Source organism: Tachyglossus aculeatus, chromosome 27 (assembly GCF_015852505.1).
Source record: "Tachyglossus aculeatus isolate mTacAcu1 chromosome 27, mTacAcu1.pri, whole genome shotgun sequence".
In the NCBI taxonomy this organism is placed as follows: domain Eukaryota; kingdom Metazoa; phylum Chordata; class Mammalia; order Monotremata; family Tachyglossidae; genus Tachyglossus; species Tachyglossus aculeatus.
In genome coordinates, this window is record NC_052092.1 from 5487310 (window position 1) to 5514583 (window position 27274).

At 59.9% G+C, this 27274-nt stretch overlaps 2 protein-coding genes across 3 annotated transcripts in view; both read left to right on the plus strand.

The window, feature by feature from the left end:
* Positions 1 to 21441, plus strand: part of VWF (von Willebrand factor) — a 45211-nt gene extending 23770 nt beyond the window's left edge. For both annotated transcript variants that reach the window (XM_038767720.1, XM_038767721.1), the window contains exons 25-52: positions 546 to 702; positions 1398 to 1556; positions 1882 to 2017; positions 2397 to 3769; positions 4329 to 4445; positions 4542 to 4682; positions 5707 to 5850; positions 6269 to 6433; positions 7496 to 7539; positions 7897 to 8074; positions 8559 to 8797; positions 9281 to 9473; positions 10009 to 10350; positions 11169 to 11374; positions 12010 to 12112; positions 12412 to 12486; positions 13155 to 13259; positions 14360 to 14565; positions 14689 to 14838; positions 15549 to 15659; positions 17576 to 17759; positions 18286 to 18326; positions 18466 to 18567; positions 19122 to 19220; positions 19385 to 19513; positions 20353 to 20392; positions 20690 to 20787; positions 21194 to 21441. In XM_038767720.1, coding sequence (XP_038623648.1) covers positions 546 to 702; positions 1398 to 1556; positions 1882 to 2017; positions 2397 to 3769; positions 4329 to 4445; positions 4542 to 4682; positions 5707 to 5850; positions 6269 to 6433; positions 7496 to 7539; positions 7897 to 8074; positions 8559 to 8797; positions 9281 to 9473; positions 10009 to 10350; positions 11169 to 11374; positions 12010 to 12112; positions 12412 to 12486; positions 13155 to 13259; positions 14360 to 14565; positions 14689 to 14838; positions 15549 to 15659; positions 17576 to 17759; positions 18286 to 18326; positions 18466 to 18567; positions 19122 to 19220; positions 19385 to 19513; positions 20353 to 20392; positions 20690 to 20787; positions 21194 to 21382 — 5226 coding nt within the window. In that variant the 3' untranslated portion in view covers positions 21383 to 21441. The remainder of the gene's footprint in view (positions 1 to 545; positions 703 to 1397; positions 1557 to 1881; positions 2018 to 2396; positions 3770 to 4328; positions 4446 to 4541; positions 4683 to 5706; positions 5851 to 6268; positions 6434 to 7495; positions 7540 to 7896; positions 8075 to 8558; positions 8798 to 9280; positions 9474 to 10008; positions 10351 to 11168; positions 11375 to 12009; positions 12113 to 12411; positions 12487 to 13154; positions 13260 to 14359; positions 14566 to 14688; positions 14839 to 15548; positions 15660 to 17575; positions 17760 to 18285; positions 18327 to 18465; positions 18568 to 19121; positions 19221 to 19384; positions 19514 to 20352; positions 20393 to 20689; positions 20788 to 21193) is intronic.
* A 5333-nt stretch (positions 21442 to 26774) lies between these two features.
* Positions 26775 to 27274, plus strand: part of ANO2 (anoctamin 2) — a 67140-nt gene continuing 66640 nt past the window's right edge. The window contains exon 1 of the mRNA XM_038767878.1: positions 26775 to 26804. Within this exon, the coding sequence (XP_038623806.1) occupies positions 26775 to 26804 (30 nt within the window). The remainder of the gene's footprint in view (positions 26805 to 27274) is intronic.

A 27274-nucleotide genomic window follows, 5' to 3' on the forward strand; every position in this document is an offset into this window, starting at 1 on the left:
TAGTCTAAGGGAGCGAGGGGGCTGGGGTGGGGGGGGGGGGAGTAGCTCTGCCCCCCCAGGTTCCCACCCCCAGTTACCTCATTTGTAAAATGGGGATTAAGACTGTGAGCCCCTGGTGGGACAACCTGATCACCTTGTAACCTCTCCAGCACTTAGAACAGCACTTAATAATAATAATAATGATGGCATTTATTAAGCGCTTACTATGTGCAAAGCACTGTTCTAAGCGCTTATTAAATGCCGTTATTATAGAGAAGCAGCGTGGCTCAGTGGAAAGAGCACGGGCTTTGGAGTCAGAGGTCATGGATTCAAATCCCGGCTCCGCCAATTGTCAGCTGGGTGACTTTGGGCAAGTCACTTAACTTCTCTGGGCCTCAATGACCTCATCTGCAAAATGGGGATGAAGACTGTGAGCCCCCAATGGGACAACCTGATCACCTTGTAACCTCCCCAGCGCTTAGAACAGTGCTTTGCACATAGTAAGCGCTTAATAAATACCATTATTATTATTATTATTATTATTATTAATCCGCCGCTGCCCCTAGGTGAACCCCGAGCCGTACGTGGACGCCTGCATCTACGACACCTGTTCCTGCGACTCGGTCGGGAACTGCGGTTGCTACTGCGATGCTGTGGCGGCCTATGCCCACGCCTGTGCCCAGCGCGGGGAGGTGGTGATCTGGCGGACGGCAGCCCTGTGCTGTGAGTAGGGGGCGGGTTGGGGGGTCTGGGCTGGGAGGGGCACGGAGGGGCGGGTCTGGAGTTCTGTCAGGCCTTCGAGACAGGGTCTTTTCGGCCCCCGCCTGAGCTGAGCCCCTGGTTGAGGCAGGGATCCAGAGAAGCCGCGTGGCTTAGTGGAAAGAGCACGGGCTTGGGAGTCAGAGATCGTGGGTTCTAATCAGGGCTCCACCACCTGTCAGCTGGGTGACTTTGGGCAAGTGATTTAACTTCTCTGTGCATCAGTTACCTCATCTGTAAAAAGACCGAGCCTCACGTGGGACAACCTGATAACCTTGTATCTAATCCAGCTCTTAGAACAGTGCTTGACACGTAGGTAGCGCTAAACAAATATAATAATAATTATTATTAATAAACACCGGACCCCCCTCTCTCAGGGCTCCGGCCTGACTTGCGGGGGCCGCAGGTTCTTCTGACCCCAGGCCCGAAGACCTACTGGCCGCTGAGTGGTCTTACAGGCAGGCCACTGTCCTCTATTAATTCATTCCGTCATATTTACTGAGCACTCACTGTGTGCAGAACACTGTACTAAGCGCTTGGGAAAGTACCATACGGTATTAAGGAGAGACAATCCCTCCCTCCCTCCCCCCCGTCATCGTGGCCGCCGCCCCCTCACCAACGCTTGCTTGCCCCTTTGTGGTTTCTTCTCCCCGGCCCAGCCCAAAGCTGCGAGGACCGGAACCAGCGCGGGGACAGCTACGAGTGCGAGTGGCGCTACAACAGCTGCGCCCCAGCCTGCCCCATCACATGCCAGCACCCGGAGCCTCTGGCTTGCCCCGTGAAATGCGTGGAAGGATGCCACGCACACTGCCCGCCAGGTAAACGCTCCCCACCGCGGCCCCAGAGGACTCGACTCCGGGTACACCTTAGAGAGGGACTGAGGGAAAGCTCTGTCCGCTTGGGGGGCTACAGTGACCCCCCCCTGCACCTGGGTTCCTGGAGGTCTGAGACCCGAGCATACCACAGAGCCATGAGGGGGAAAAAGCCCGGCCACAGGGTTCCCTGGGGTGACTCCAACCACCCCGTCAGAGTTGGGGCAAAGTCCTGCTCGCCATTGTGCCGCGGGGGCGACTGAGGGCCCTGAGTGGAGGGTGGGGGTGGGGTGGGGTGCATTATGGGCGGTTCTCAGAGGGGGTCTCGTAGGGAAAATCCTCGATGAGCTGCTGCAGGCCTGCATCGACCCGTCTGACTGTCCGGTCTGCGTGCTGGAGGGCCGGCGCTTGGCTGTCGGGAAGAGAATCGTCCTGAACCGGGAGAATCCCAACCTCTGTCAGATGTGGTACGGGGACTGGGGAGCAGGGGTTAGACTGTCCCACCCCTTATCTCTTTCTCCCCTCCCCATCTCTTTCTCCCCTTCTGCCATCCCCTTCTCCCCTTTCCCCTCCCTTTCTCCCCTCCCTGTCCCTCTCTCCCCTTCTGCCATCCCCTTCTCCCCTTTCCCCTCCCTTTCTCCCCTCCCCGTCCCTTTCTCCCCTTCTCCCATCCCCTTCTCCCCTTTCCCCTCCCTTTCTCCCCTCCCCATCACTCTCTCCCCTTCTCCCCCTCCCTTCCCCCCTCTCTTTCTCCCTCTCCCTCACTCCCGAGTCCTAAAGCATGGGTCCGGTGCCTGTTTCCACCAGCCGACCTCTGCCCCCGGGGTCTCCCCCTTCCCTCCGCAGCCACTGTGACGGGGGCAACCTGACCTGTGAGGTTTGCCTTCCCCCCGGTCCCGCCACGGCTTCCCCGCCGACCTCCACGCCCCCCGAGGAGCAGGAGGAGGAGGAGGAAGAGGAGGGGGCCAGCCCGGAGCCGCCCCTGCACGACCTGTACTGCAGCAAGATGCTGGACCTGGCCTTCCTCCTGGACGGCTCAGACCGGCTGTCGGAGCCTGACTTCGAGGTGCTCAAGAGCTTCGTGGTGGACGTCATGGAGAGGCTGGACATCTCCCAGAAGCGAGTCCGGGTGGCCGTGGTGGAGTTCCACGATGGCGCCCACTCGTACATCGCGCTGCGGGACCGCAAGCGGCCGTCGACCCTGCGGCAGCTCGTCCGGGGCGTCCGCTACGCGGGGGCGCCTGTGGCTTCGGCCAGCGAGGCCCTCAAGTACGCCCTGTTCCAGGTTTTCGGGAAGGCCCCCCGCACCAACGCCGCCCGCATCGCCCTGCTGCTCAGCGCCAGCGAGGAGCCCCCGCGCTCGGCCCGCAACCTGGCGCGCTACGCGAAGGGCCTGCGCCAGAAGAAGATCTCGGTGGTGGCGGTGGGCATCGGCCCCCATGCCAGCGCGAAGCAGGTGCGGCTCCTGGAGAAGCAGGCGCCAGACAACCGCGGCTTCCTGCTGGCCAGCCTGGCAGAGCTCGAGGCCCGGCGCGACGACATAGTCACCGGTCTCTGCGAGCAGGCCCCTGACCTGTCTCCCGCCACCGCCGCCGTTGCCCCGGGTCCCCAGGCCACCACCGCAGCCGTGCCCCCCCGGGGCGTCGAGGCCCCCGACGTGGTCTTCGTGCTGGAGGGCTCGGACCGCGTGGGCGAGGCCAACTTCAGCCTGAGCAAGGACTTTCTGCAGCGCGTGGTCCGCCGCCTGGACGTGGCCAGCGACCGGGCGCACGTCTCCGTCCTGCAGTTCGCCGACACCGTGACGGTCGAGCACGCCTTCTCCGAGGCCCAGACCGAGCGGGACGTCCTGCGCAAGGTGCAGGACATCCCCTTCCGCGGCGGCCTCGCCGCCAACGCCGGCCGGGCTCTGCGGCACGTGGCCGAGACCACCCTGGCCGCCGGCCACGGCCGCCGGGAGCGGGCGCCCCACCTGGTGTACATGGTGGTCGGGGGGCCGGTCAGCGACCGGATCGAGCGGCCGCCCCAGGACGTCCAGGTGGTGGCCATCGGCGTCGGGCCCCACGCCGACGCCCGCGAGCTGAGCCGGCTCGGCTGGCCCAATACCCCCATCCTCATCCCCGACTTCGACGCGCTGCCCCGTGAGGCCCCCGATCTGGTGTTGCAGAGCTGTTGCTCCGGCGGCCTCCCCCAGGAGATGCCCACCCTCTCCCCGGCTCCAGGTGATGTGGTCCCTGCCGGAGGAGAGGGAGGGAGGGACTCGGGACTGGAGGACGGCCTGGGGGGTGCGGGGTGGGGAGCGGCCTGGACCCCATTCCAACCTCCACTCCTGACTTGCTGTGTGACCTGGGGCAAGTCTCTCCCCCTCTCTGGGCCTCGTCCCTCACCTCTGAAATGGGGGACCGTTCTTCCTACTCTGAGGCAGAGGACTGGGGATTACGACCCTACGCGTTAGTTTTAACCCTGTGCTGCCCACTACCTCCTGGGCCCAGTTTGGGCTCCCGCCCCGCAAGCTTCCCCTCCCACCACTCGCCCCCACAGCTTGCTCCTCCTCAACTTCACCCACTCTGGAGCTGGCTCCGCTCCCCTGGCATCCCGCGGGGAGGGGGAATTCCTCCCTCTCCTGTCTTCCCTTCTCCCCTCGAGTCCAGAAGGTGGGTAGACCTGGGTCTCTCAGGCATCCCCGGGCCTGGCTGGAGGTGGCGGTGCCCGGGGAGACTGTCCAGCGGCCCAGCCGGTGATCTGACGCTCCCTCTCCCTCCCGGTCATCATCCCCAGCAGACTGCGACCGACCTGTGGATGTGATCTTCCTTCTGGACGGCACCTCCCGCGTCCCGACCGACCACTTCGAGAATATGAAGAGCTTTGTCAAGGCCTTCATCGAGAAAGCCGACATCGGTACGGGTGGGGTGACGGGGGTGTCATTGGGTGGGACAGCGACCCCCAGCTCCCTCAAGGGGACTGATCCCGCCTCTTCCCCATTTCCTTCCCCAGGGCCGCACGCCACGCAGGTGTCTGTGCTCCAGTACGGAAACACCAACACGTTGGACGTCCCCTGGAGCACGCCTCAGGGAAAATCGTCGCTGCTGAGCCTTGTTGACCCCATTCAGCGGGAGGGAGGACCCAGCCGAATCGGTAAAGGGACTCTCCCCACTCCCCTTCACCCCTGGGAGGCTTGAGGGGACTTGAGGGACCTCGGGTCTCACTCTCCCAGCCCCCACTCCTGGGACCTGGGGGCCGCCGGCCCCATTGCCACCCCACAGCCATCACTTCTCTCTCCCCCACCGTCTCCCACCCCCACCCCCAGCCATCGCCCCAACAACTGGGGACCAGTGAGGGCAGTCCCCTGCCTGAGTCCCTTCCCCCTCCATCCGCGATTTGGTTAAAGGCCAAAAAACTCCTAAAATGATTTCCAGCCCCCTTGAGCCCCCCGGGCTGCAGCCTTTGCTCAGCACTTAGAACAGTGCTTAGCACATAGTAAGCGCTTAACGAATACCATCATCATCCTCCTCCAGTCGGCTCTGACTGCCTCTCCCTTCATTACAAATGCCATTATTATTATTATTATTATGATGATTATTATTGTTGCCATGGTTACCCTCAGCGCCCCCTGCTGGCCGCCTGGTCCAGTAGCACCCTCGGCCGCTGCCCTCTCCTCCTCGCTCTGCGCCCCCTGCTGGCCGCCCGATGAAATAGCACCCTCGGGCACTGCCCTTTCTAACTCACCCCTAGTCCCCTGCTGAGGAAGGGGCAGGGATGGAGGGAATTTGGAAAAGAAAGAGGAGATGGAGCAGCTTCCGGACGGGAAGGGTCAGGGCGCTGCATCCTGAACAGATGCCGTTTGAGAGGGGCTTGGGGCTGGAGTTTACAGAGCCAGAAAGGGGGTGGACAGGGTAACAGAGCCGTGGGATGGACGGGCCGGGGACCTGGCCTATAGGATGGGGAGGAACCGTGGTCAGAGGTCATAGCCGGGAAGGGAACGTCTAAATACACCCGAGTCTCCTCGAGTGCTGGACTGGGACTGGCTTGGACTCCTGGTGCCCCAGGACCGGTGGTTGGGGCCCAGGTCTGACTACTCCAGACAGGATTGTTATTCCCACCTGTGCCCGACCCAGAGCAGGTCCTATCTGGAGGTTCAGGGTCTGCCTTGTGCCCACAGGGGATGCCCTGAGTTTTGCTGTACGCTATGCCCTGTCGGAGGCCCACGGCGCCCGACCCAACGCTTCCAAAGTGGCTGTCGTGTTGGTCACGGACGTGTCCGAAGACTCAGTGGATGCCGCGGCTGCAGCAGCCCAGGCCAGCCGTGAGTTTTGCACAAACTTCCGCCCCTGGGATGCCCCCCGCCCCCCATCAAGGCGGGAAGTGGGAACAGGGCAAAGCAGAGAGCAGGCCCAGATTCCACAGTATAGTATGATGCCTGGCACCGAGCTTTCCCCCAGAACCACGCCTTGCCTGCCATCCTGCTGCCTCTCCCCTGGGAGTGGTGGTTATGGTGGTGTTCCCTTTTGCCTCCCGCTGTGGGTAGTGGTATTCCTAGACATCTCCTCCCCAGGAGTAATGGTGCTCCCTGGTCATCTCCCTCTGGGGCTGTGGTGGTGGTCCCTGCTATCTCCTCCAGGAAAGGTGGTGGTGTTCCCTGCTGTTTCCCCCAAAGGGAGGGGATGGGGTGTTCCCTGGCCAGGTCCTCAAGGGGAGGTGGTGTTCTGTCCCTTGTCCCCCAGGGGTGGTGGTGTTCCCAGTGGGCATTGGGGACCGCTACGATCGAGCTCAGCTGAGGGCCCTGGCCGGCCCGTCCCCCAGCTCCCGGGTCACGGAGCTGCAGCGGGTGGAAGATCTCCCTCTGCTCGTGTCTCTCGACCGCTCATTCACCCGCAGCCTGTGTTCTGGTAAGATGTGCAAAGCCACCCGAGTCCCCACATCCACTCCCCTCGTCCCCTCCACTGACCCCATGATAGCCTTGCAGGTGCTGGGAGAGATGAGGGTGGGGTTGGGGTGAGGTGAGAACCTGCCAACTCCATTTTAACAAGGGTCTCACACTCTGAGGTTGTCGGGGTGACAATTCCCATGGTCAGTATCAATGAGGCCAAGTCTGGTTGGGGAGGGCGGCCGGTCTGTTCAGAAAGGCCCCTGACTTTCTCATCATCCTTCCTGTCTCACTAGCCCTATTCTTGGCGTTATCCTTGACTCCACTCTCTCATTCAACCCACATTCTCTCTCATTCAACCCACATATTCAATCTATCACTAAATCCTGTGGGTTCAACCTTTATAGCATCACTAAAATCCACCCTTTCCTCTCCATCCAAACTGCTGCTGTGTTATTCCAAGCACTTATCATATCCCATCTTGATTACTTTATCAGCCTCCTTGCTAACCTCCCTGCCTCCTGTCTCTCCCCACTCCAGTCTATACTTCACTCTGTTGCCTGGATCATTATTTCTACTAAAACGTTCCGTCCATGTTTCCCCACTTCTCAAGAATATACAGACCTTCTCCCTGTACCTCAGTCTCGCCTATCTCACCACCAACCTCTCACCCACATCCTGCTGCTACCCTGGAATGCCCTCCCTTTTCATATCCGGCAGATGATTACTCGGCCCCCGTTGAAGGCCTCATAGAAGACACATTTCCTCCAAGAGGTCTTCCCTGACTAAGCCCTTATTTCCTCTTTTCCCACTCCCTTCTATGTCACCCTGACTTGCTCCCTTTATTCACCACCCCGGCCCCCAGCTCCACAGCACTTACATACATAGCTGTAATTTATGTATTTATATTGATGTCTGTGCCCTCCCCTCTAGAATGTAAGCTTGTTGAGGTCAGGGAATGTGTCTTGTTATATTGTTGTACTTGCCCAAGCACTTAGTACAGTGCTGTACACACAGTAAGCCCTCAATAAATGTGATTGATTAAGGGTCACCAGAATAGCCGCTTGTCTGTTTTTGATTCCAGATGTGGCCAGTGTCTGCCTAGATGATGATGGGAACACCAGGAAGGTGAGAAGGGCCGTGAGGGGCTTGGTGGGCTCCAACAGGGTGCCCATGGTAAACAAGGTGTCCCGGCCATGCTGGGGCCTCTCCTCAGCCCCTGACCCCCTGGGCCTGCTCCTGACCCCCAGCCTTGGCTCCGGCCCTGGCCATGTCTTCCTGCCCCACTTCCCCGGTCTCCAGCTACTTCCTGTTTCTACAGCCCCTTCCTGGGTGGTGATCAATCATATTTATTGAGTGCTTACTGTGTGCAGAGCACTGTACCAAATGCTTGGGAGAGCATAACACTACAATGTAACGGACACGTTCCCTGCCCACAACAAGTTCACAGTCTAAGTGGCCCATGTTGCTCCCGCCTTCCTCCAGCCTGGTGACACATGGACACTGCCGGACCGGTGCCACACAGTCACCTGCCTGCCGGACGGCCGGACGGCAGTGGAGAGCCATTGGGTCAGCTGTGATCGAGCACCCAAGCCCACGTGCTCCAGCGGCCAGCCCCCGGCCAGGACGGAGGGCACTTGTGGCTGCCACTGGACGTGCCCCTGTGAGTCACCGTCCCCCACTGGGCATCATCCCGACCCCCATCCCCAGACACCGTCCTCTCCCATCCCTGGGCACCATCTCTGGGCCCAAACCCACCCCCTGCTCACCCTCTCTCCCCATTCCTGGGGACCAATTCCTGGGGACCATCGTTGCCTAGGCAGAGTGAAAGATGGATCCCTGGCATAAGCATACCCTGCCATCGTCCTCCTCCTGCCAAGCCCAGTGTGGACAGGGCTGGTAGATGGGGTGGGGCTGTGGGGGAGAGGGGCGGCAGCAGGTCTGAGAGGGTGGGACAGAGGCCCCTCTTGCTTCAGAGGAGTCAGCTGGAAGTTCAGGCCCAGTCCTCCCACCCAGGGCCAGCCGGGTCAGCAGTGTAGCTGGGCGTCAGGGGTAGGTCTGGGATTCCATGCCAGTCCCCTCTCCCTCTCTCCACCTTCTGCCATGATTCGTAACTGACCGTCGCCTTCTCTGCCCACTCTGCGCAGGTCTGTGCATGGGCAGCTCCACGCGGCACATTGTGACCTTTGACGGGCAGGACTTCAAGCTGACGGGTAGCTGCTCATATGTTCTGTTCCGTGAGCCGGGCCGGGGCACAGAGCTTGTCCTACACAATGGGGCCTGCGGCGTCAAGGGCGATGACAGCCAGAGTGGCGGGCTGAACTGCATGCGGTCCATCCGGGCCAAGAGTGGAGACCTGATCATCGAGCTTAATGACCACATGGAGGTGCGGGTGGCCAGGGTCCTCAGGGGGATGCCATTGTGGACATCCACGTGGGAGCACCCCAAGATCGACTAGTAGCATAGTCTACTAGAGAAAGAGCATGGCCTAGTGGATAGAGCACAGGTTTGGGAGTCAGAAGCAGTTGGGTTCTAATCCCAGCTCTGCCACTTGTCTTCTGTGTGACCTTGGACAAGTCACTTAGCTTCCCTGTGTCTTAGTTACCTCATCTGTAAAATGGCAATTAAGACAGTCAGCCCGATGTGGGACAGGGACTATGTCCAACCCGATTCGCTTTTATCCATCCCAGTGCTTAGTACAGTGCCTGGCACCTTGTAAGTGCCTAATAGATACCACAATTATTTTTATTATCGTTATTATTAACTAGCAGGGGGAGCCTCTGGAGCCCAGCCCTGTCAAGGTTTGCTTCCCATGTCCCCCACCCCACAACCCCCATCTTGTGACCCCTCCATCCCATGTTTGGAGCAGGTGACGGTCAACGGGACGGTGGTTTCAGTGCCGTTCATTCACGGAGAAGTGGAGGTCAACATCTATGGGGCCATCATGTTCGAGCTGAAATTCTCCCCACTGGGCCACGTCCTCACCTTCACCCCTCAGAACAACGAGTTCCAGCTCCAGCTCAGCCCCAAAGCCTTCGCCACGCCCATGTCCGGCCTCTGCGGTGAGGGAGGGGCCTGGCCCCCAGCTCTGCCCACTCAGTATGGGGTGTTGCCAGGGAAACAGGTGGACCGGGTGGAGCTGGGAGAGGGGAGCTGAGAAGAAAGCCATTCAGACAGACTTGATTTGACATCCTTCCAAGATCCATCCATTCATCCATTCATTCAATCATATTTATTGAGCACTTACTGTGTGCAAAGGACGGTACTAAACACTGGGGAGAAAACCCTCCTCTGAAGCTCCTGAACTGGTCAGCGACCACAGGGAGGGAGGCTGGAGTCCAGCCCATAGGGTGGTTTCACCTGCACAGCTGGAACCCACAACCCTATCACCCCCACAGCTGGAACTTGTTTCCCAGGAGCCTTTTAGGGAGCCGCTGGCTTCTGGGTTCGAGTTCCCATCTAAAATGGCTGTGGGCTCTCCCCCCGGTTCATCCCCATCGTGATGGCTCCAGTCCAACCCCCTGAGCCACTGGGCCCTTTTCTTTCCCGTCCCCGGTGCCAACCTACCCCCTGCTCCCTTTGTTTCCCCACACGCAGGACTCTGCGATGAGAACCGGGCCAATGACCTGACACTGCCGGATGGCTCCATGACCGGGGACCGGAGCGCATTGGTGAGGGCATGGACGGAGCCGGAGGCGGGCCGGGAGTGCGAGCCTCTCCTGGACCAGACCTGTCCCGCTTCCCATCGGGCCCGCTGCCATGCTCTCCTCTCCCCACCCTTCACCGCCTGCCACCCAGTCATGGCCCCGGCTGCATTCTTTGCCATCTGCGAGGAGAACAGCTGCCACGAGGAGCAGGTGTGCGAGGCGTTTGCCTCCTACGCCCACCTGTGCCGCACGCATGGGGTCTGCGTGGACTGGAGGACGCCGGCCTTCTGCGGTGAGGGCTCTGGGGGGCCCCTCTGCCTGCAGCTTTCAGCATCCCTGACCTTCTTCCTGGACTCCTGCTTCTCCCCCTCTCCTAACACCAGCAATATCACTTCTGCTGCCACCTGCCCCATGATATGACATCCCTCTACTGGGAAAAAGTAGCATGGCCTAATAGAAAGAGCATGGGCCTGGGAGACAGAGGACATGGAATCTAATCCTGGCTCTGCCACTTGTTTGCAGTGTGACCTTGGGCAACTCACTTCTCAGTGCCTCAGTTATCACATCTGTAAAACTGGGATTAAGACAGCCCCATGTGGGACGGTGTCCAACCTGATTACCTTGTATCTACCCCAGTGCTTAGAACAAAGTTTGACACATAGTAAGCGCTTAACAAATACCACAATTATTATTGTTAAGCGGGCGACTGGGAGCTGGGGACCTGAGTTTTCCTTTTGGCCATACAGGGAGTTGCTGTGTGACCTGGGATGAATCACACAATCTTTCTGGGCCTTGTTTTTCCCCTTCTAATACCTGTAGTCCCCAACGCCTACCCCCAGCAAGGATGTTGAGAGGAGGAAGAAACTGGGGAAGGGTTTGGACCGGTGAAAAAAGGAGGTCAATGAAGCCGGGTGGAGCAAAATGGGAGACTGGTCACCCACTGGACGGGGCCAAGTCCCTGCAAGCTGGGACTCCTGGGGCTGCCTCTCGGGTGACTCTGGGCCAGTCCATCACCCTCTCTGACCTATGCAGCCTGTTCCCTTCAGGGGGTCAGAAGAACCATGAGGGCACAGCCAGCAGAGGGTGAGATGAGTGTCCTTGTGCCCACAGCCATGAGTTGCCCACCGACCCTGGTGTACAACCCCTGCCAGCACGGCTGCCCCCGCCACTGTGACACCAACGTCAATACCAGTTTATGTGCGGACCACCCCACGGAGGGCTGCTTCTGCCCTGAGGGGCACGTGCTGTTGGATGGCAGCTGTGTGCCGGAGGAGACCTGCAAGCAGTGTGTAGGGGAGGATGGAACCAGGCACAAGGTACCTCTACCCCACAGGGGGCTGCCACTCCTCAAGAGAGACTCCCAGCGCTGCCCCCTTGTAACCTGACTCAGCTTCTCACCCCGTTGATGGCCAGAGCATCCTGAATGAGGCAGGTGCAGCGCTCAGGAGTGGATGGTCTTAGACCTTGCTGCCCATTCTCTGTGGCGGCGGAGCCCTCAGCCTGGTTGGGACCACGCAGAAAGAAAGAACCAAAACTGGGGGTCCAAGTGCAGATCTATAGGTGGGGTGGTGGGGGCAGGGGAAAGGGGAAAGAGTGGGATCTTGAGCGTGCCCACTGGTGACTGCCCACGGCTCCCAGCCAAGCCTTCCCCCACCCACCCAGCTGCACCAGGGATGCCTGTCCCCTCCCTCCCCCTCTGTGGCCCAACCAGCAACCTGACAGGGATGTGCAGGAGGTTCAGTGGATATACATAGTCCACCCCTCTTCCTCCAGGCCGAGGAACATCTGAGCAGCCCAGGCAGCTGCTTTTATCCACGTGGACCTGACCAATGGGGAAGCCGGCCTCTCCAGGGGAAGGGGGCAATGGGAATGCCAGTGTCTTGGTTCCAAGAACAGTGCCTCTAGGCCAAGGGTCATCCCAGGTATCCCTCCCCTCCTTGTCTACCCCTAGTTTATGGAGACCTGGGTCCCGGAGGGCCAGCCCTGTCAGCTCTGCGCGTGTCTCGACCACAGGAGCATCAACTGCACCAACCAGCCCTGCCCTACTGCCAAACGTAAGTGCCCCCGAGCCCCCGAGCCTCCAGCCTCTACTCCCCTCAGTGGCAAAATGGGGCAGGGAGCTCTGTTTCCCATTAAGTCCACTGTCGGATTCCTTTTGGATCCCAAGTTCGCCGGCCAAACCCTGTTTACCTGCCTGGTCTCACTTATGGCTTGAAGGATCTTGAGTGCCTTAGGGCCCCGGGGCCCCAGGCCTCCAGTGTCTTGCTTCCCCGCCCCCCAACTACCTGGCTTCACACCCTCTCCCTCCACGTGCTGTGCCCAGCGTTTCAGTGTAGCCCTTTTCCTCCTGCAGCACCCTTGTGTGGCCCGTGTGAGAAGCCCCGGCTGCGCCAGCGCCCGGACCAGTGCTGCCCTGACTACGAATGTGGTGGGGGCTTCTTCTCTGCACCCTCATCGGCATGGGAGGGGGCAGCAGTACAGCCTGCCGTGGCTCCCCTGGCGACCCCTTTCCCGCCACTCCCAGGCTCTGGCTCATTTCCCTCCGGCTTCCAGCCTCCCGGGGCCCAATTCTCTGTTCGGAGACCACCCCGGGAGTCGGGGCTGGAACGGGGGCAGGAGACTGGCCTTCCTGGGCCTGGTATCCCGTCCCCCTCTCCGGCCTGGTTTCCCTCCCACCTGCTCCCCGGGGGGCACTGTGGGAATGAAGGGGATCCTATGGGAGAGGGGCTGGGGGAAACATGGCGCAGTGGATAGAGCACGGGCCTGGGACTCAGAAGGTTATGAGTTCTAATCCCGACTCCGTGAGTTGTCTGCTGTGTGACTCTGGGCAAGTCACTTAACTTCTCTGTGTCTGTTACCTCATTTGTAAAATGGGGATTGAGATTGTGAGCCCCATGTGGGACAGAGACTGTGCCCACCCCGATTTGCTTGTATCCACTCCAGTGCTTAGTACAGTGCCTGGCACATAGTAAGCACTTTATAAATACCATAATTATTATTATTATTCTTCTGTTGGGCCTGGGAGGGAGGACTGGTTCTCTCTGTGTGACCCTGAAGCCCCTCTGCTGATCGCCTGTATCCTTTTCGGTCCTGCAGTCTGCGACCTGCATTCGTGCGAGCAGCCCCCTGTGCCGCTGTGCCAGGGAGGGCTACAGCCGGTGCTGGTGAACCCCGGGGAGTGCCAACCTCACTACATCTGTGGTAAGCACTCCCCGGCTCCCGCACCCCACCCGAGGCTACCCTATCCACCCCGACCCCGCTCATCCTCACTCTCTGACTGATCCAGGGAGCTCCTCCAGTGGGTTTGAGTCCACCGGGATCACGGCCCCCCTCCCTGTTCCTCCCAGCTCCCCTTTACTGCTCCTCCTCACCCTATGGACCCAAGAGAAGGAATGTCTGTCCTGGGCCCTGCCAAGGGCTTTGATCCTTTATACCCCTTCCCTGATCTCTCTCTGGGCCAGTCTGATTGTGATATTATTATTATTATTATTATTATTATTATTATTATTATTATTGAGAAGATACATGGCTTAGTGGAAAGAGCATGGGCTCAGGAGACAGAGGTTGTGGGTTCTAATTCTGGATCCGCCAATTACCAGCTGTGTGACTTTGGGCAAGTCACTTAACTTCTCTGCACCTCAATCATGTCATCTGGAAAATGGGGATTAAGACTGTGAGCCCCACCTGGGACAACCTGGTAATCTTATATCTCCCCTAGATTTTAGAACAGTGCTTGGCACATAGCGTTTAACAAGTACCATTAAAAAAAATAATAATGAGAATAACAATCGTGGTGCATGTTAAGCACTTACTTTGTACCAGGCCCTGTATCAAGCGCTGAAGTGGATATAAGCAAATCAGGTTGGACACAATCCTTGTCCCGCATGGGGCTCATGGTCTTAATCCCCATTTTACAGTTGAGGGAACTGAGGTCCAGAGAAGTTAAGTGACTTGCTGAAGGTCACATAGGCAAGTGGCGGAGTCAGGATTAGAATCCAGGTTCTTCCGACTCCCAGGCCAGTGTTCTATCCACTTGGCCACGCTGCTTAGGTCGGAGGTGGAGAAAATGCCCTTCTGCCAGCATATACACACATATTCATTCAATCATATTTATTGAGCGCTTACTGTGTGCAGAGCACGGTAGTAAGCACTTGGGAAGTACAAGTTGACAACATAAAGAGACGGTCCCTACCCAACAACGGGCTCACAGTCTAGAAGGGGGAGACAGACAACAAAACAAAACATGTGGACAGGTGCCAAGTCCCGTGTCCCCCCCTTAACCCGGGTTATTGCACCCCCAGGTTGCAGGAAGGAGGAGTGTGGCCAGGAACCCCCTCCCTCGTGCCCACCGCACCGGACCCTGACCCGCCAGGAGACCCAATGCTGCGACGAGTACGAATGCGCCTGCAGCTGCGTCAACACCACCGCCATCTGCCCGCTGGGCTACCTGTCCAGCTCGGTGACCAACGACTGCGGCTGTACCACCACCTCCTGTGTTCCTGACAAGGTGAGCGGGGGTCCCCTCCCTCGAGGCTCTTATGCGATCCCCGGGTATGTGTGGGTGAGGGGGTACCCGATGCCACAGCTTCCACCTCTGGTGCCTGGCCTCCCTCTCCTCCCTGCCCCTCAGGTCTGTGTGCACCGCGGTACCGTGTACCCCATGGGGCGGTTCTGGGAGGAAGACTGCCGGACCTGCACCTGCACCGACGTGGAGGACGAGGTGTTGGGGCTGCGGGTGGCCCAGTGCCGGCTGAAAATCTGCAATGACAAATGCAAACCGGTACGGGGGGCACATGGCCAGCTGGGGAGAGGGCAGTGAGGGACTTCCAGCTCACCTTCCCCTGTCCCGCCCCCCACATCCTCCTCAGAAGAGCACGGGCTTGAGAGTCAGAGGTCATGAGTTCAAATCCTGGCTCTGCCACTAGTCAGCTGTGTTACTTTGGGCAAGTCACTTAACTTCTCTGTGCCTCAGTTACCTCATCTGCAAAATGGGGATTAAGATTGTGAGCCCCACATGGGACAACCTGATCACCTTGTATCCTCCCCAGCGCTTAGAACAGTGCTTTGCACATAGTAAGTGCTTAACAAATACCAATTAACTCTGAGAGGCTCCATCCTCTTCCTCCCCAGCCTTCCTTCCTTCCTCCCCCTTCCCCTTCTTGGCCTCCCTTTTCCTCTTCTCCTCCTCTTTCTCCCACCCGCTCAAGGGCGAGCCTAGACCCCCTCGGGAGGAGAGAAGCAGCGTGGCTTAATGGAAAGAGCATGAGTTTGGGAGTCAGAGGATTTGGGTTCTCATCCTAACTCCGCCAGTTGTCTGACCAGGCCACGGTTTTCCCCATTTTCCAGAGAGGAAAACTGAGGCCTGAGGAGGCAGCTGGGAGCCTCTTCATTGCTGAGACCCACCGGGTGGGATCCCTGGCTTTGTGTGTCCAGGGAGGGGGATGGTCGGGGGTCATCCGCCCGCCGCCATCCTCTTCCTGCTCCATCCAGGGCTTCACCTACGTGTTGCGGGAAGGGGAATGCTGTGGACGTTGCCTTGCGGCGGCCTGTGAAATAGAGGAAAATTCCCCGCGCGGGGACGCCGAGGTCCGCTTGCAACAGGTGTGTTCATGTGTGTGTGTGGGGAGGGGGGTCACCGTGGGGCCGGACATCGGGTCAGGAGTGCGCGCGGTTGTTCTCGCTCTCTCTATCTCTCTGTCTGTCTGTGTGTCTATCTCTCCCTAGTTCCATCTGTTTCCTCCTCTCCCTAGGGAATGGGGGTGGGAGTCAGGCCTCTTTCCCTTGCCTTTCTGGGGAACTTTCTGCAGCCTGGCCTAGTAGACCGAACACGGGCCTGGGAGTCAGAAGGACCTGGATTCTAATCCTGACTCTGCCACTTGTCTCCTGTGTGATCTTGGACAAGTCACTTCACTTCTATGTGCCTCAGTTACCTCATTTGTAAAATGGGGATTAGGACTGTGAGCCCGATCTGGGACAGGGATTGTGTCTAATCTGATTTACTTGTATCTACCCTAGCGTTTAATACAGTAATGGCACATAGCAAGCCTTTTAGACTGTGAGCCCACTGTTGGGTAGGGACTGTCTCTATATGTTGCCAATTTGTACTTCCCAAGCGCTTAGTACAGTGCTCTGCACATAGTAAGCGCTCAATAAATACTATTGATGATGATAGCAAGCGCTTAACAAATACCACAATTATTATTATTACCGCTCTGCCTGTTTCCTCCTCTGTAAAATGGGGTTAGCGTCCCCCTCCCCTGGGCTGGCTGTAGGAACGCAGGATGCAGGGTGAAGGACTCGGAGGTCTGTGCAGAGGAGAGGTCCTTATAAGGGGGGCGGGGGGCTTCCTCTAGCCCCCGCCCAGCTCCCCGGAAAGCCGCGAGGGCTGGAGCCCCCCACCCCAGGTCCCGCTGGAGGCTGACGGCTCTGCCCCTCGCAGGCTGCGAGAGCAGTGACTCACCGAGCCCCTTTCCAGATGTTTCCCCCTCGTAATCGTGGAGTCACATCTGGACATTCCGCCTTTTCCCGCTTATCTTGCTCCCCGGCCTGTCGGCTGCGCCAAGGCTGCTTTCCCAGCCTCGGAGCCAGAGAGCGGGACTCGGGCCGGATCCCCCTCGTCTCCTTCACCTCCCTCCCCTCCCTTCCCCGCCGCCCCTAACCCGCTGCGGCGCCTGAGGCCGCCTCTCCGCCCCTCGGGGTCGTCCTTGGCTTCTTGGGTTCCACTCGCCGCCTCCCAGGAGGGTGGATAATAAAAATGACTTGTGATATTTGAGCGCCTACTATACACCAAGTGCTGAGCTAAACATTGGGGTAAAATCAGATCAGACACAGTCCATTCTCCTCATGGGGCTCCCGGTCTTAGAAGGAGAAGGGGTGGAGATTGAATCTCCATTTTATAGTTGAGGAAACTGAGGCACAGAGAGGTTTGATTCGCCCAAGGTCACACAGCAGGCCAGGGTCGGAGCTGGGATTAGACCCCAGGTCTCCGGACTCCAGGTCCAGGAAGGCGCCGGGGTTAGGCTCCGTTCTCACAGGGAGCAACGCAGCTGTGGATGACAGTCCGTGCTGGGTCACTGGGGCGAAGCGGGAAATCGGGGATGGTGAGGGGAGACTCAGAAGAGTTGGATGGCCCGTGCTGGGTCACTGGGGGCCGAGGGAGGAAGCAGAGATGGAGAGGGGGAAGCTAGGGGTGTTGGATGGTCACTGAGGGAGAGTCACGGTTGGAGAGTGTAGACTCAGAGGGTTTGGATGATTCCACGGTTGCTATAGCCTGAGTCCCTTTCTGTCGCTGGGCCTCAGCCTACCCTGCTGTGTAACGGGTACAGTCTCCCCACCTGTCAGGCCGTCTGGTTGGAGGAGAGATGCTCGCAGGGGGGTAGAGGCAGGGGAGCTGCTTTTCGGGGGGAAACTGAGGTCCAGCCACCTTTGCCAAGGTTGGAGCCCCCACCACCCTTGCCCCCGAGCTTCAGCCTCAGAGACAGGCTCTGCTCCTCCTCCCTGGCCCTCCCGCGCCGCAGGTGGGCTCGCGCTGGCCCGACCCGGAGAACCCCTGCATCATCAACGAGTGCGTCCGGCGGCAGGAAGAGGTGTTCGTCCAGCGCCAAAATGTCTCCTGCGGCCAGCTGGACCTGCCGACCTGCCCGCTGGGCTTCCAGCTCAACTGTGAGCGCCTCGTGGGCTGCTGCCCCTCCTGCCGCTGTGGTGAGCGACTGCGGGGAGGACGAGGGGGACGCCTGGGGCCCGTGGTTGGGGGCGGGGTGGCAGTCAGGCCAGCTCCATCTGATTCCCACTCCCCATCCCAGTGGGGTTCCGTTCCTCCGTCCCCTCCGCCCCGGGCTCACAACCCCCTCGCCAGGAGTCTTCTTGGGTCCTAACTCGTCGCCCTCCTCATCCTCCCCGGCAGAGCCTCTCTTTCTTGAAGCCTTTCTTGAAGACTCTCGGAGAGAAAGGAGGGAGGGGGCGTCTACCACTCTCTTGAAGACCCCCGAGGAGGCTTACAGTCCTCCAGGCTCTCGCATTTTTTGGCTCAGGAAGTTCTTCCTTAGGTCTAGCCTCCCCCGTCCTGCTGCATCCCAGGAAACTATGATGGGGGGGGGAGGGGGAACGGCGTGGTGGGGGAGCTGAGGTCCAGAGAGAGGAAGGGGCGAGGCGAGGGGAGAGGGAGTGGTGCCCTCAGCCCAGGCCGCTGAGGAAGGCTAGCTAACACAGAGCCGTCTCGCCCCTCCAGAGCCGGTCCCGGGCTGTGTGTTCAACGGGACCATCATTGGGGTAAGAGAGAGGGGTCTGAAAGCAAGGGGGAGAGGCTTAGCGGGCCTGGGCGGCAGCGCGGGGGGAAGGGGCTGGGCCGGTGAGGAGGAGCCCCCCCGGGGGCCAGACGAGAGGACGGTGTCTTGGTCCGTTGTTGCAGCCCGGCAGTAACCTGATGGAGGAGCCGTGTACCTGGTGTCACTGCAGCCGCAGAACCTTCCAGCTAGCGTGCCGGACCATCACCTGCCAACCCTGCCCCAAGGTGAGGAGGGGAGCCGGGGGCGGAGCCACGTGGGGGAAGGGGAGCCCCTTCTCCCACCCCCTCTTCGGAGCTCGGGCGGGGAACCCCCGGGATCTCTAGAGCCCCTGACCCAGACGATTCGGGGTGGGAGCTGATAATAATAATAATAATTAATAATAATAATAATAATAATGACATTTATTAAGCACTTACTATGTGCAAAACACTGTTCTAAGCGCTTGGGAGGTTACAAGGTGATCAGGTTGTCCCACGGGGAGCTCACAGTCTTCATCCCCATTTTACAGATGAGGTAACTGAGGCACAGAGAAGTTAAGTGACTTGCCCAAAGTCACACAGCTGACAGTTGGCAGAGCCGGGATTTGAACCCATGACCTCTGACTCCAAAGCTCGAGCTCTTTCCACTGAGCCACGCTGTAATTTGAGTCCCCAGAGCATTCAGGGTCCCGCCCATCCCGGGGATCCCAAAGCCCCTTCTCCCCCCCCGGCCTGCCAAGAAAGGTGGGGAGAGGGGTGGCGGGGTTCAGGATCTCTTCTCGCTCCTCCCCTCCCGCCAGGGCTACCGAGAGGAGAAGGTGAACGGTTCGTGCTGTGGGAGGTGTGTGCCGACCGCCTGCATGATCAAGCTGAAAGAAGGGCGGATCGTAGAGCTGAAGGTGGGTGTCGCCCGAGCCCGTTGGGGCTACATCTATATACACCCTGGGTACCGAGTCCCCCTCTTCCCTTCCCCTGGAGTTTGCGGGGTCGAGCTCTCCCCCCACCCCACCGCAACCAGGCCAAGCCCCTCCCAGAACCTGATCAATCCCATCGTCTCTTTCAGCCGAACGAGACGCTGCAGGACGGCTGCGACACACACTCCTGTCGGGTCAGCGAGCGAGGGGAGATCACCTGGGAGAGGCAGGTGACTAGATGTCCCGCCTTCAACGCCCAGAGATGCCTGGCAGAGGGGGTGAGTAGGGTCTGGGATGCCCACACGGCCAGGGAGCGTCTTTCCACCCTTGCATTTCCAAGGGTGGGGTTGGTCAACCCCCATTAATCTCAAGGTCTGGGGGTCCGGTGGAGGGGTGTCATTTTCTGCTGTGGACACCACCCAAACCATTGGGAAGGTCTGCAATCTGTAGGGGCTGGTGTGAAATCAGGCCACACTCACCTCTTTGACCCTCTTGCCCCTTGGGAGCTGGAGGGGGGCAGACCCAGGTGGGACAGGTGCATTGAAGAAGCAGCATGGCTTAGTGGAAAGGGCGTGGGACTAGGAGTCAGAGGACCTAGGTTCAAATCCCAGCTCTGTCAGTCTGCTGTGCGACCTTGGCAACTCACTTAATTTCTCTGTGCCTCAGTTCCTTCATCTCCAAAATGGGGATTAAAGCTGTAGGACAAAGACTGTGTCCACCCTGATTAGCTTTTATCTACCCCAGTGCTTAGTATAATACCTGGTGCATAGTAAGCCCCTAAAAAATACCATTTAAAAAGTCTGGAGCATCAGGATTCGGCCCTCTAGACTCTGGTGTCCAGGGCCCCTGGGCTAGCCAGGACCGGAGGGAGTGTTGGTCCGGTGAGGTGGAGTTAGCTGACCAATGGTGGTGCTGGTCTGGTTAAGTAGAGATAGCTGACAGGTGGTAGTTCTGATCCAGTGAGGCGCGGTTAGACGATCTGTGGCGGTGCTGACCCAGTGAGGTGGGGTTAGCTGACCAGTTGTGGTGCGGAACAAGTGAGGCTGGGTTAGCTAACCTTTGGTGGTGCCGGTCTGCTGACCTCTGTGCACAAACTGTGACCTTTTCAATCCTCTAGGGGAGAGTCGTGAAAATCGACAACACCTGCTGTGACACATGTAAGTTATCTCTGACCTTCTCCTTCTTATCAACACTGACTGGGCACCTACTGGCCAGAGAGTGCTATACTGGGTGCCTGCTTCATGCCATATCCAGCACCTACTGCATGCATGCAAAATTTGCTCTTCTTGTCGGGCCTCAGTTTTCCCATCTGTCAAAGGGGGATGAGCCGCATTCTTTGGGTTGAAGACTGGGACCATAAAAAGCTTTGAGTTCCTCACTCAAAGGGCACACAATAATCCTTTCTCCCCCCCTCCCTCGGCTCCCTCCTCTCCTTCTCTTCCTGGCCGTGGCAGGTGTCGTGCCGGAGTGCAAACAGGTCTCGGGGAGTCTGCAGATTGTGAAGGTTGGAGACTGCAAGTCCGAGGAGAAAATAGACATTCCATACTGCGAGGTGAGGGATCTCTGGCCCGACCTCCCCGCCCCCCGCCTCCAGGGTCCAGCCGTCCTCTCCTCCCCTGCCCCCCCAACCTAGACAGTGGCCTCGGTGGGCTGTCACTCCTAACCATTGGCACTCTCCTAGGGGTGATCTCTCCCCTCCTGTGGTGGGGGTCGTTATCCCCAATTTATAGATGAGTGGGGCTGAGGCCCAGAGAGGTCGAGGTCACTCAGCCGACCCAAGTCAGAGCCGGGACTGGAGGCAGGTCGAGAGTAGGAGTCCGGGGGCTAAGGCTGTGGGCTGAACCTCCCACTCGGGATGGGCCAACGAGAGGATCCTCTCTCCCGCTCGGGAGCAGGGGTATGCCCGCGCTGACCTCGGCGGAGGGTCGCGGGGCTGACGGGCGCGCTAACCTTTCCAGGGCAAATGCAGCAGCCAGGCCGCCTACTCCGTGGATACGGGGAGCGTAGAAGGCCGCTGCTCCTGCTGCTCCGTCACCGCCACCGAGCCGCGCCTGGTGCCCCTGCGCTGTGCCAACGGCTCGCTGGTGCTTCACCACGTCCTGAGCGCCCAGAGCTGCTCCTGTGCCGCCCGCCGCTGCCCACCGTGACCGCCCTCCTTCCGCCTCCGCCGGCGACCCCCGCAATAAAGCCAAATCTCCGGGCTCGACCTGGCCTTGCCTCTCTCCGAGGGGGCAGGGGGCTCTCCGTGGCCGCAGAGACCCCGGAGCTGGGCTGGGCTGGGGAAAGAGGAGCCGGCTCTGTGGGGGCCCTGGGCGTGAGGGCCGTCTTTAACGGGTCGATCCTCCCAGAGCCCACCCTGGCCCGGAGAGATCCAGGAACGTGAAACGGCCGAGGGTTGGGGGGCATGGCCGGGGGCAGGCAATCTCACCTGCTCAATAATTCAGAGGTGACCATCTCACCGCTCCTGTCCGCCCCGACCGCCCACGCTGCCTCCCTGCCCGAAACCAGAGCCAGGGGCCGAGGATTGTCTGTCCCGGCCGCCCGCATCGGCTGACACCGGTCTGGGGTCCGTGGCCCCAGGGCAGGGGGAGCGAGGGGCGGGGCGGCGGGGGGTTAGAGACCCCGGAGACGCTCGGACGTTGGACCCACGCGGGAGTTAAGCAGCAGGGAATTGGTCCTTTTGGGCACCCCTGGCTGAGGAGTTGGAGTCGGGGGACACTCACACACCCATTTCACAGCTGGGATCACCGAGGCCCCCAGTGGGCGCCTGGATCTTTTAGGGTGGTCCCCGGCAGGGCTGCCGTGCAGAGTCCCGGAACCCGGGGAGGGGCTGGGGATGGTGAAATGGGGGTCGTGGTGAAGGTTGGACAAGAGAGGCAGCCCTGCGCTCTACGCGGAGTTTGCGCCCACCCCAGAGCTCTGCATGCAGCGGGGTCCTGGTTCAGTGCTCTGCCCTAGCCGGCGCCGGTTCAGCGCTCTGCACACAATGTGCTCCCGGTTCCGCGTTCTGCACACAGTTAGATTGTCCATGAAAATGGAAGAGCCGGTCCTCGCCCTCGAGGGATTCTTAATCCAATCTGGGAGCCCGAACTCGGGTGGGGGCTGTAGCCAGAGTGCGGGACTGGAGCTCCATCGGCTGGAGGTGGGAGATGGAGTTAATAATAATAATAATGACATTTATTAAGCGCTTACTATGTGCAAAAGCACTGTTCTAAGCGCTGGGGAGGTTACAAGGTGATCAGGTTGTCCCACAGGTGGCTCACAGTATTAATCCCCATTTTACAGTTGAGGTAACTGAGGCACAGGAAAGTTAAATGACTTGCCCAAAGTCACACAGCTGACAATTGGCAGACCCGGGATTTGAACCCAAGACCTCTGACTCTAAAGTCCGGGCTCTTTCCACTGAGCCACTCTGCTTGAAGACAGAGTGTGGGGCTGGAGCAGGAGGCGGAATCGCTGATTGTGCTCCAGGTAAAGACGTGAGAGCCTACGCCATCCGCTTGGAAGCAACAGGTAATGCGCAATCGAAGACTGGGGTCGGTCAGGGAAGGCCTCGTGGAGGCGGTGTCTTTCTCCGGGAACGTTTTTCTTTGGATCCTCCCGATCAGGGAACGGCCACCCACCGCTCTCATCAACCCTTCCCCAGCTTTCTCTCTCTCCCCGCCCTCAGCGGCATCTCGCGGCCCGGACCCTGCGCCCTTAGGGCACCCGGCGGCAGAGGACCGGGGGGTGGGCCCGGGCAGGGGGCGTGGCGGGCTGACCCGCGACTGAAATAGCCTCGGTCGCTAGATAACCGGCGACACCCCGAGGCCGGACCGCCCAGCCCCTTCCGCGCCTGCCCCAGGCCGGTGAGCCTGCGCCCCTTTCCCCCGCCCCCTCCCCAGGCAGTGACCCCAGGATCCCCCCCAGGGCCCTGGGTGGGCAAGAAGGTGGGGAGCGGGAGAGAGAAGGAGGAGGAGGAGGGAGGGCTTTGGAGCGGGACTGGAGTGGGTGCCAGGGTTTAGGCCCCCGCCATCATTCAGGCTCCTGAATTTTGAACTCCAGGACTTTCTCCCACCTTTCACGTTCAGGATCTCCAAGAACCCAAGCCCCCAGGATGGGCTCTGCAAAGGGGGCAAGTGCGGGGTTAGCTGGCACCGGGGTAAGGGGTCCGGGGGTCCCCGCTGCCCGGAGAGGGAAGGGGGAGCAGTTACCAAAAGCACGGGTGAACGGGACGTTTTTTCCCATCTCTGGGCTGAAGGCGGCGGGTACCGAGGGCCTCATCTTCGGTGGGCAGGGAAGGAGGCGAGGACCGTGTGGAATCTGAGCCCCTGGAGGATTTCCATAAACTCTGTGCCACCCTGCCCTGTCCTCTGTTCCAAAGGGCGTCTAGGGCTCGGGGGGATGTGTGCGGCGCCATGGAGAATCGGGACCACGGGGGCTTCTCCGCCAGGGCTGGCTATCGCCTTCACTTGGGCAGCGGGACACTGTGGTCTGCGCCTCCTCCTCCACAGGGCCCGCCACGACTGCCCACCACAGGTCGGATAGGCTCACCCATATAGCCACACTGCCACAACTGGACTCCAGCCACGCCCCCGTGACCACTCCCTCATAGGCACGCCCCCTCAACTCCCGCATTACCCCCTCGTGACCACATCCCTGTCCCCCCGGCCGCCAGGCCTGCTGAGTCCCACATCCTCGGCTGCGGTGGAGGCAGATAATAATAATAACAATAATGACATTTATTAAGCGCTTACTATGTGCAAAGCACTGGTCTAAGCACTGGGGAAGCTACAAAGTGATCAGGTTGTCCCACGGGGGGCTCACAGTCTTAATCCCCATTTTACAGATGAGGTAACTGAGGCACAGAGAAGTTAAGTGACTTGCCCAAAGTCACACAGCTGACAATTGGCGGAGCCGGGATTTGAACCCATGACCTTTGACTCCAAAGCCTGTGCTCTTTCCACTGAGCCACGCTGCTTCTCTAAGCAGATATGGCTGGCGTTAGGGCCAGGACCATCGACCCCGGAGATTGTGGGTGTGTGGGTGGGGGGCAGTCAGGCAAGGTGGGAAGATTCTTCTGCCTCCCTCTGATGGGCATAGGTGACCTCGGCTGAGGTTCAGTTAGGCTTTGCAGAGGCCGGTGTGCCTGCTGGTTCTCTGCTTTCCCCAGGCCGATCAATCAGTCAATCAATCGTATTTATTGAGCGCTTACTGTGCGCAGAGCACTGTACTAAGCGCTTGGGAAGTACAAGTTGGCAACATATAGAGACAGTCCCTACCCAACAGTGGGCTCACAGTCTAAGGCCGATGTTAGTCATGGTGTAGTATTCTGCGTTTTCTCTGTGCCAAGCACTGGGCTGAGCGCTGGGCTTGATTCCCAGAGAAGCAGCATGGCTCAGTGGAAAGAGCACAGGCTTTGGAGTCAGAGGTCATAGGTTCAAATCCCGGCTCCACCGATTGTCAGCTGTGTGACTTTGGGCAAGACATTTAACTTCTGTGCCTCACTTGCCTCATCTGTAAAATGGGGATTAAGACTGTGAGCCCCCCGTGGGACAACCTGATCAACTTGTCACCTTCCCAGCGCTTAGAACAGTGCTTTGCACATAGTAAGTGCTTAATAAATGCCATTATTATTATTATTCATAAGTATCACACTGGGCACAGTCCCTGTCCCACATGGGGCTCACAGTCTAGAGGAAGGGATAACAGAGATTTATCCCGATTTTTCAGCAGAGGAAGCTGAGACCCAGAGAGGTTAAGTGTCTTGCCCGATGTTACACAGTATGTAAGGGGCGAACTGCTTGGTGGGAGACGGGTGATAGGGTAGGATGGGTGGTTGGGGAGCGGGCCGTAGAGGGTGATCTGGGGGTGGGGAGAGGGCGTGCAGGGGGGATCAGCAAGATCCTAAAGAAAGAGGCAGCTAGCAGCTCCTTCAGACGTTCTGGAGTAGATGAGCCGGGCTGAGTGGGGATTAGAGCTGAGATCCGGGAAGGGGGTGTAGAGAGAGAGGGGAGGGCTTGTGTCTAAGCCTCCTTGGCTGCTGCTTTTGCTGCTGATACCTGGTCGCCCTGCCCCCCATCCCCAGTTCCCCCCCGCGCCCCAACCTCCTTGACCCCAGCCAGGAATAAGAGCATTAAGCATCTCCCATCGGGGCCCCAGAGGACAGCCCCGAAGGTAACGGATGCAGAGGGTGGGGGGGAAAGAGACAGTTCCTGGAGACACGAGGGGCAGAGAGGTAGGGGTGGGGACAGGCCGGGGATCTGGACCCGTGGAGTGGAGGTAAGAGGGAGGGGCCTAGGGTGGTCCCCGGGGGTTCGGGGGGTCTGGCCCTGGATGTCGGGGTATCGGGACTCTGGGGAGACGATGTGGTCCCAGGCGGGGGGTGTCGCCTGTAGCCTGCAGAGGCGTTCTGGTGCTCGGTGGGGAGTCAGGAGTCCGAGTCAAGTCAAGTGATGTGATCCTCGAGGGAGGGTGGGACGGGCAGAGGGTTGGCCCTCTGGCCATTGCACAACCTTGAAGCTGGGCTACCAGCCCGGAGCCCTCGTCCCTGTCCCCTGTCCCTGTCCCCTGTCCCCTGTCCAGGGGTGGTTTTGTCGCCCCTGGTGTACGGAGAGGGGCCGCAGCCCTGGTGGTCGCAGAAGCCCTCAGCCCGCAAGCTCATTGAGGTGGGCTCTCCTGCTCCCCGTTTTCCCCACAGGTGTCCGCCGCACCCCCGGCTCCCTGCGCCCACACCTCTCTGGGCTCCGGTGTCGCCCCCGCCCCCAAGCCTGCCGGGCGGGGTCACTGGGGCTTCGCCGTCAGCCACCAGCAGTGGTAGCCGCTGCCGCAGCCCCGGGAGTAGCGGCTCTGGAGGAATGGTGTGTGGGGGGGAATATATATATATGTATGTATGGGGTGGGGGGGAACAGACAGTTCCTGGAGCCACGAGGGGCAGAGAGGTAGGGGTGGGGACAGGCCGGGGGTCTGGACCCGTGGGGTGGAGGTAAGAGGGAGGGGCCTAGGGTATATGCGTGTGCGTGTATGTGTATGTGCGTGTTTGTGATTTGGGGGCAAGGGGCGTTTCCTCGTCTGCAGCAGCCCCTCCCCGTCCACGGGGACCACGGGGGCAATAGGAGGGGCTCAGTGATTCCCCGCCCCCCTCCCCATAGGCTGCTAGGGGAGGGCTCTGGCCGGGGGCCTAAGGAATGTGTCCCCCAGACTTGTGCCCCGCCCCGCAGAAGTGTGCCCCTCCCCCGGCCCCTCCCCCGCCGTATCCCCACCCTGCACATCAGCAGCCTCAGCTGGTTGCTCTGGTGACCTCTCAGGTGGCAACTGCCAGCTGGGTACCCAGGGACCGTAAACAGGGCAGCGTCCCTGCCAGGAGACCGATTCTGCCCCGCCCCCCGTCCCCTCCCCCTGCCCCAGCCCGGGCGGCTACAGCACACTGGGGTTCTCCTACGCCGGGTGCCCGGGTCCGCAGCGGGGCGATGGTTTTCGGGGGCGCGGGGACTCGAGCGCAGTGAACGCTTTTGCGGGGGGAGGGCTGGGAGGAGGGGCTAGGGGCCGGGAGTCGCGTCGATGGATCCCGACGGTCTGCTGGGACTGCCGGTGAGTGGGGGGAGGGCGGGGGGCGAACAGGGTTTTAGGGGGGCCGGGGATTGGGAATGCCGGGAGATAACAGGACCCTGGGGAGGGGAGAGGTACCCACTCCTATCACCCCCGTGTACCTGGTGCCGGTATGTATGTATGTATGTGTGCGTGTGTGCGCACACAAGTCAGGGCAGGGTCCACTCCGAGTGCGAATTTCAGCTTTCACAGCTGGCCTCCACACCCCGCATCTTTGCCCCCTCCTGTGTTTCTGTCTTGAAGAGGTTCGCCTCCCCCAGGAATCTCACCCTCCCACCCCTCCGTCCAGCTGAGACCCCCTCACTCCGCCCCCCTCAGCTCCCCAATTCTCCCCTGTCCAGGTAAGGCCTCACACCGCTCCCCATCTCCCTCTCCCATCCAGGTGCGGCCCCTCCCATCCCAACCTCCCGCCCCTCCCTCTCTCCCTCCCGCCCAGGTGCGGATCCTTCCAT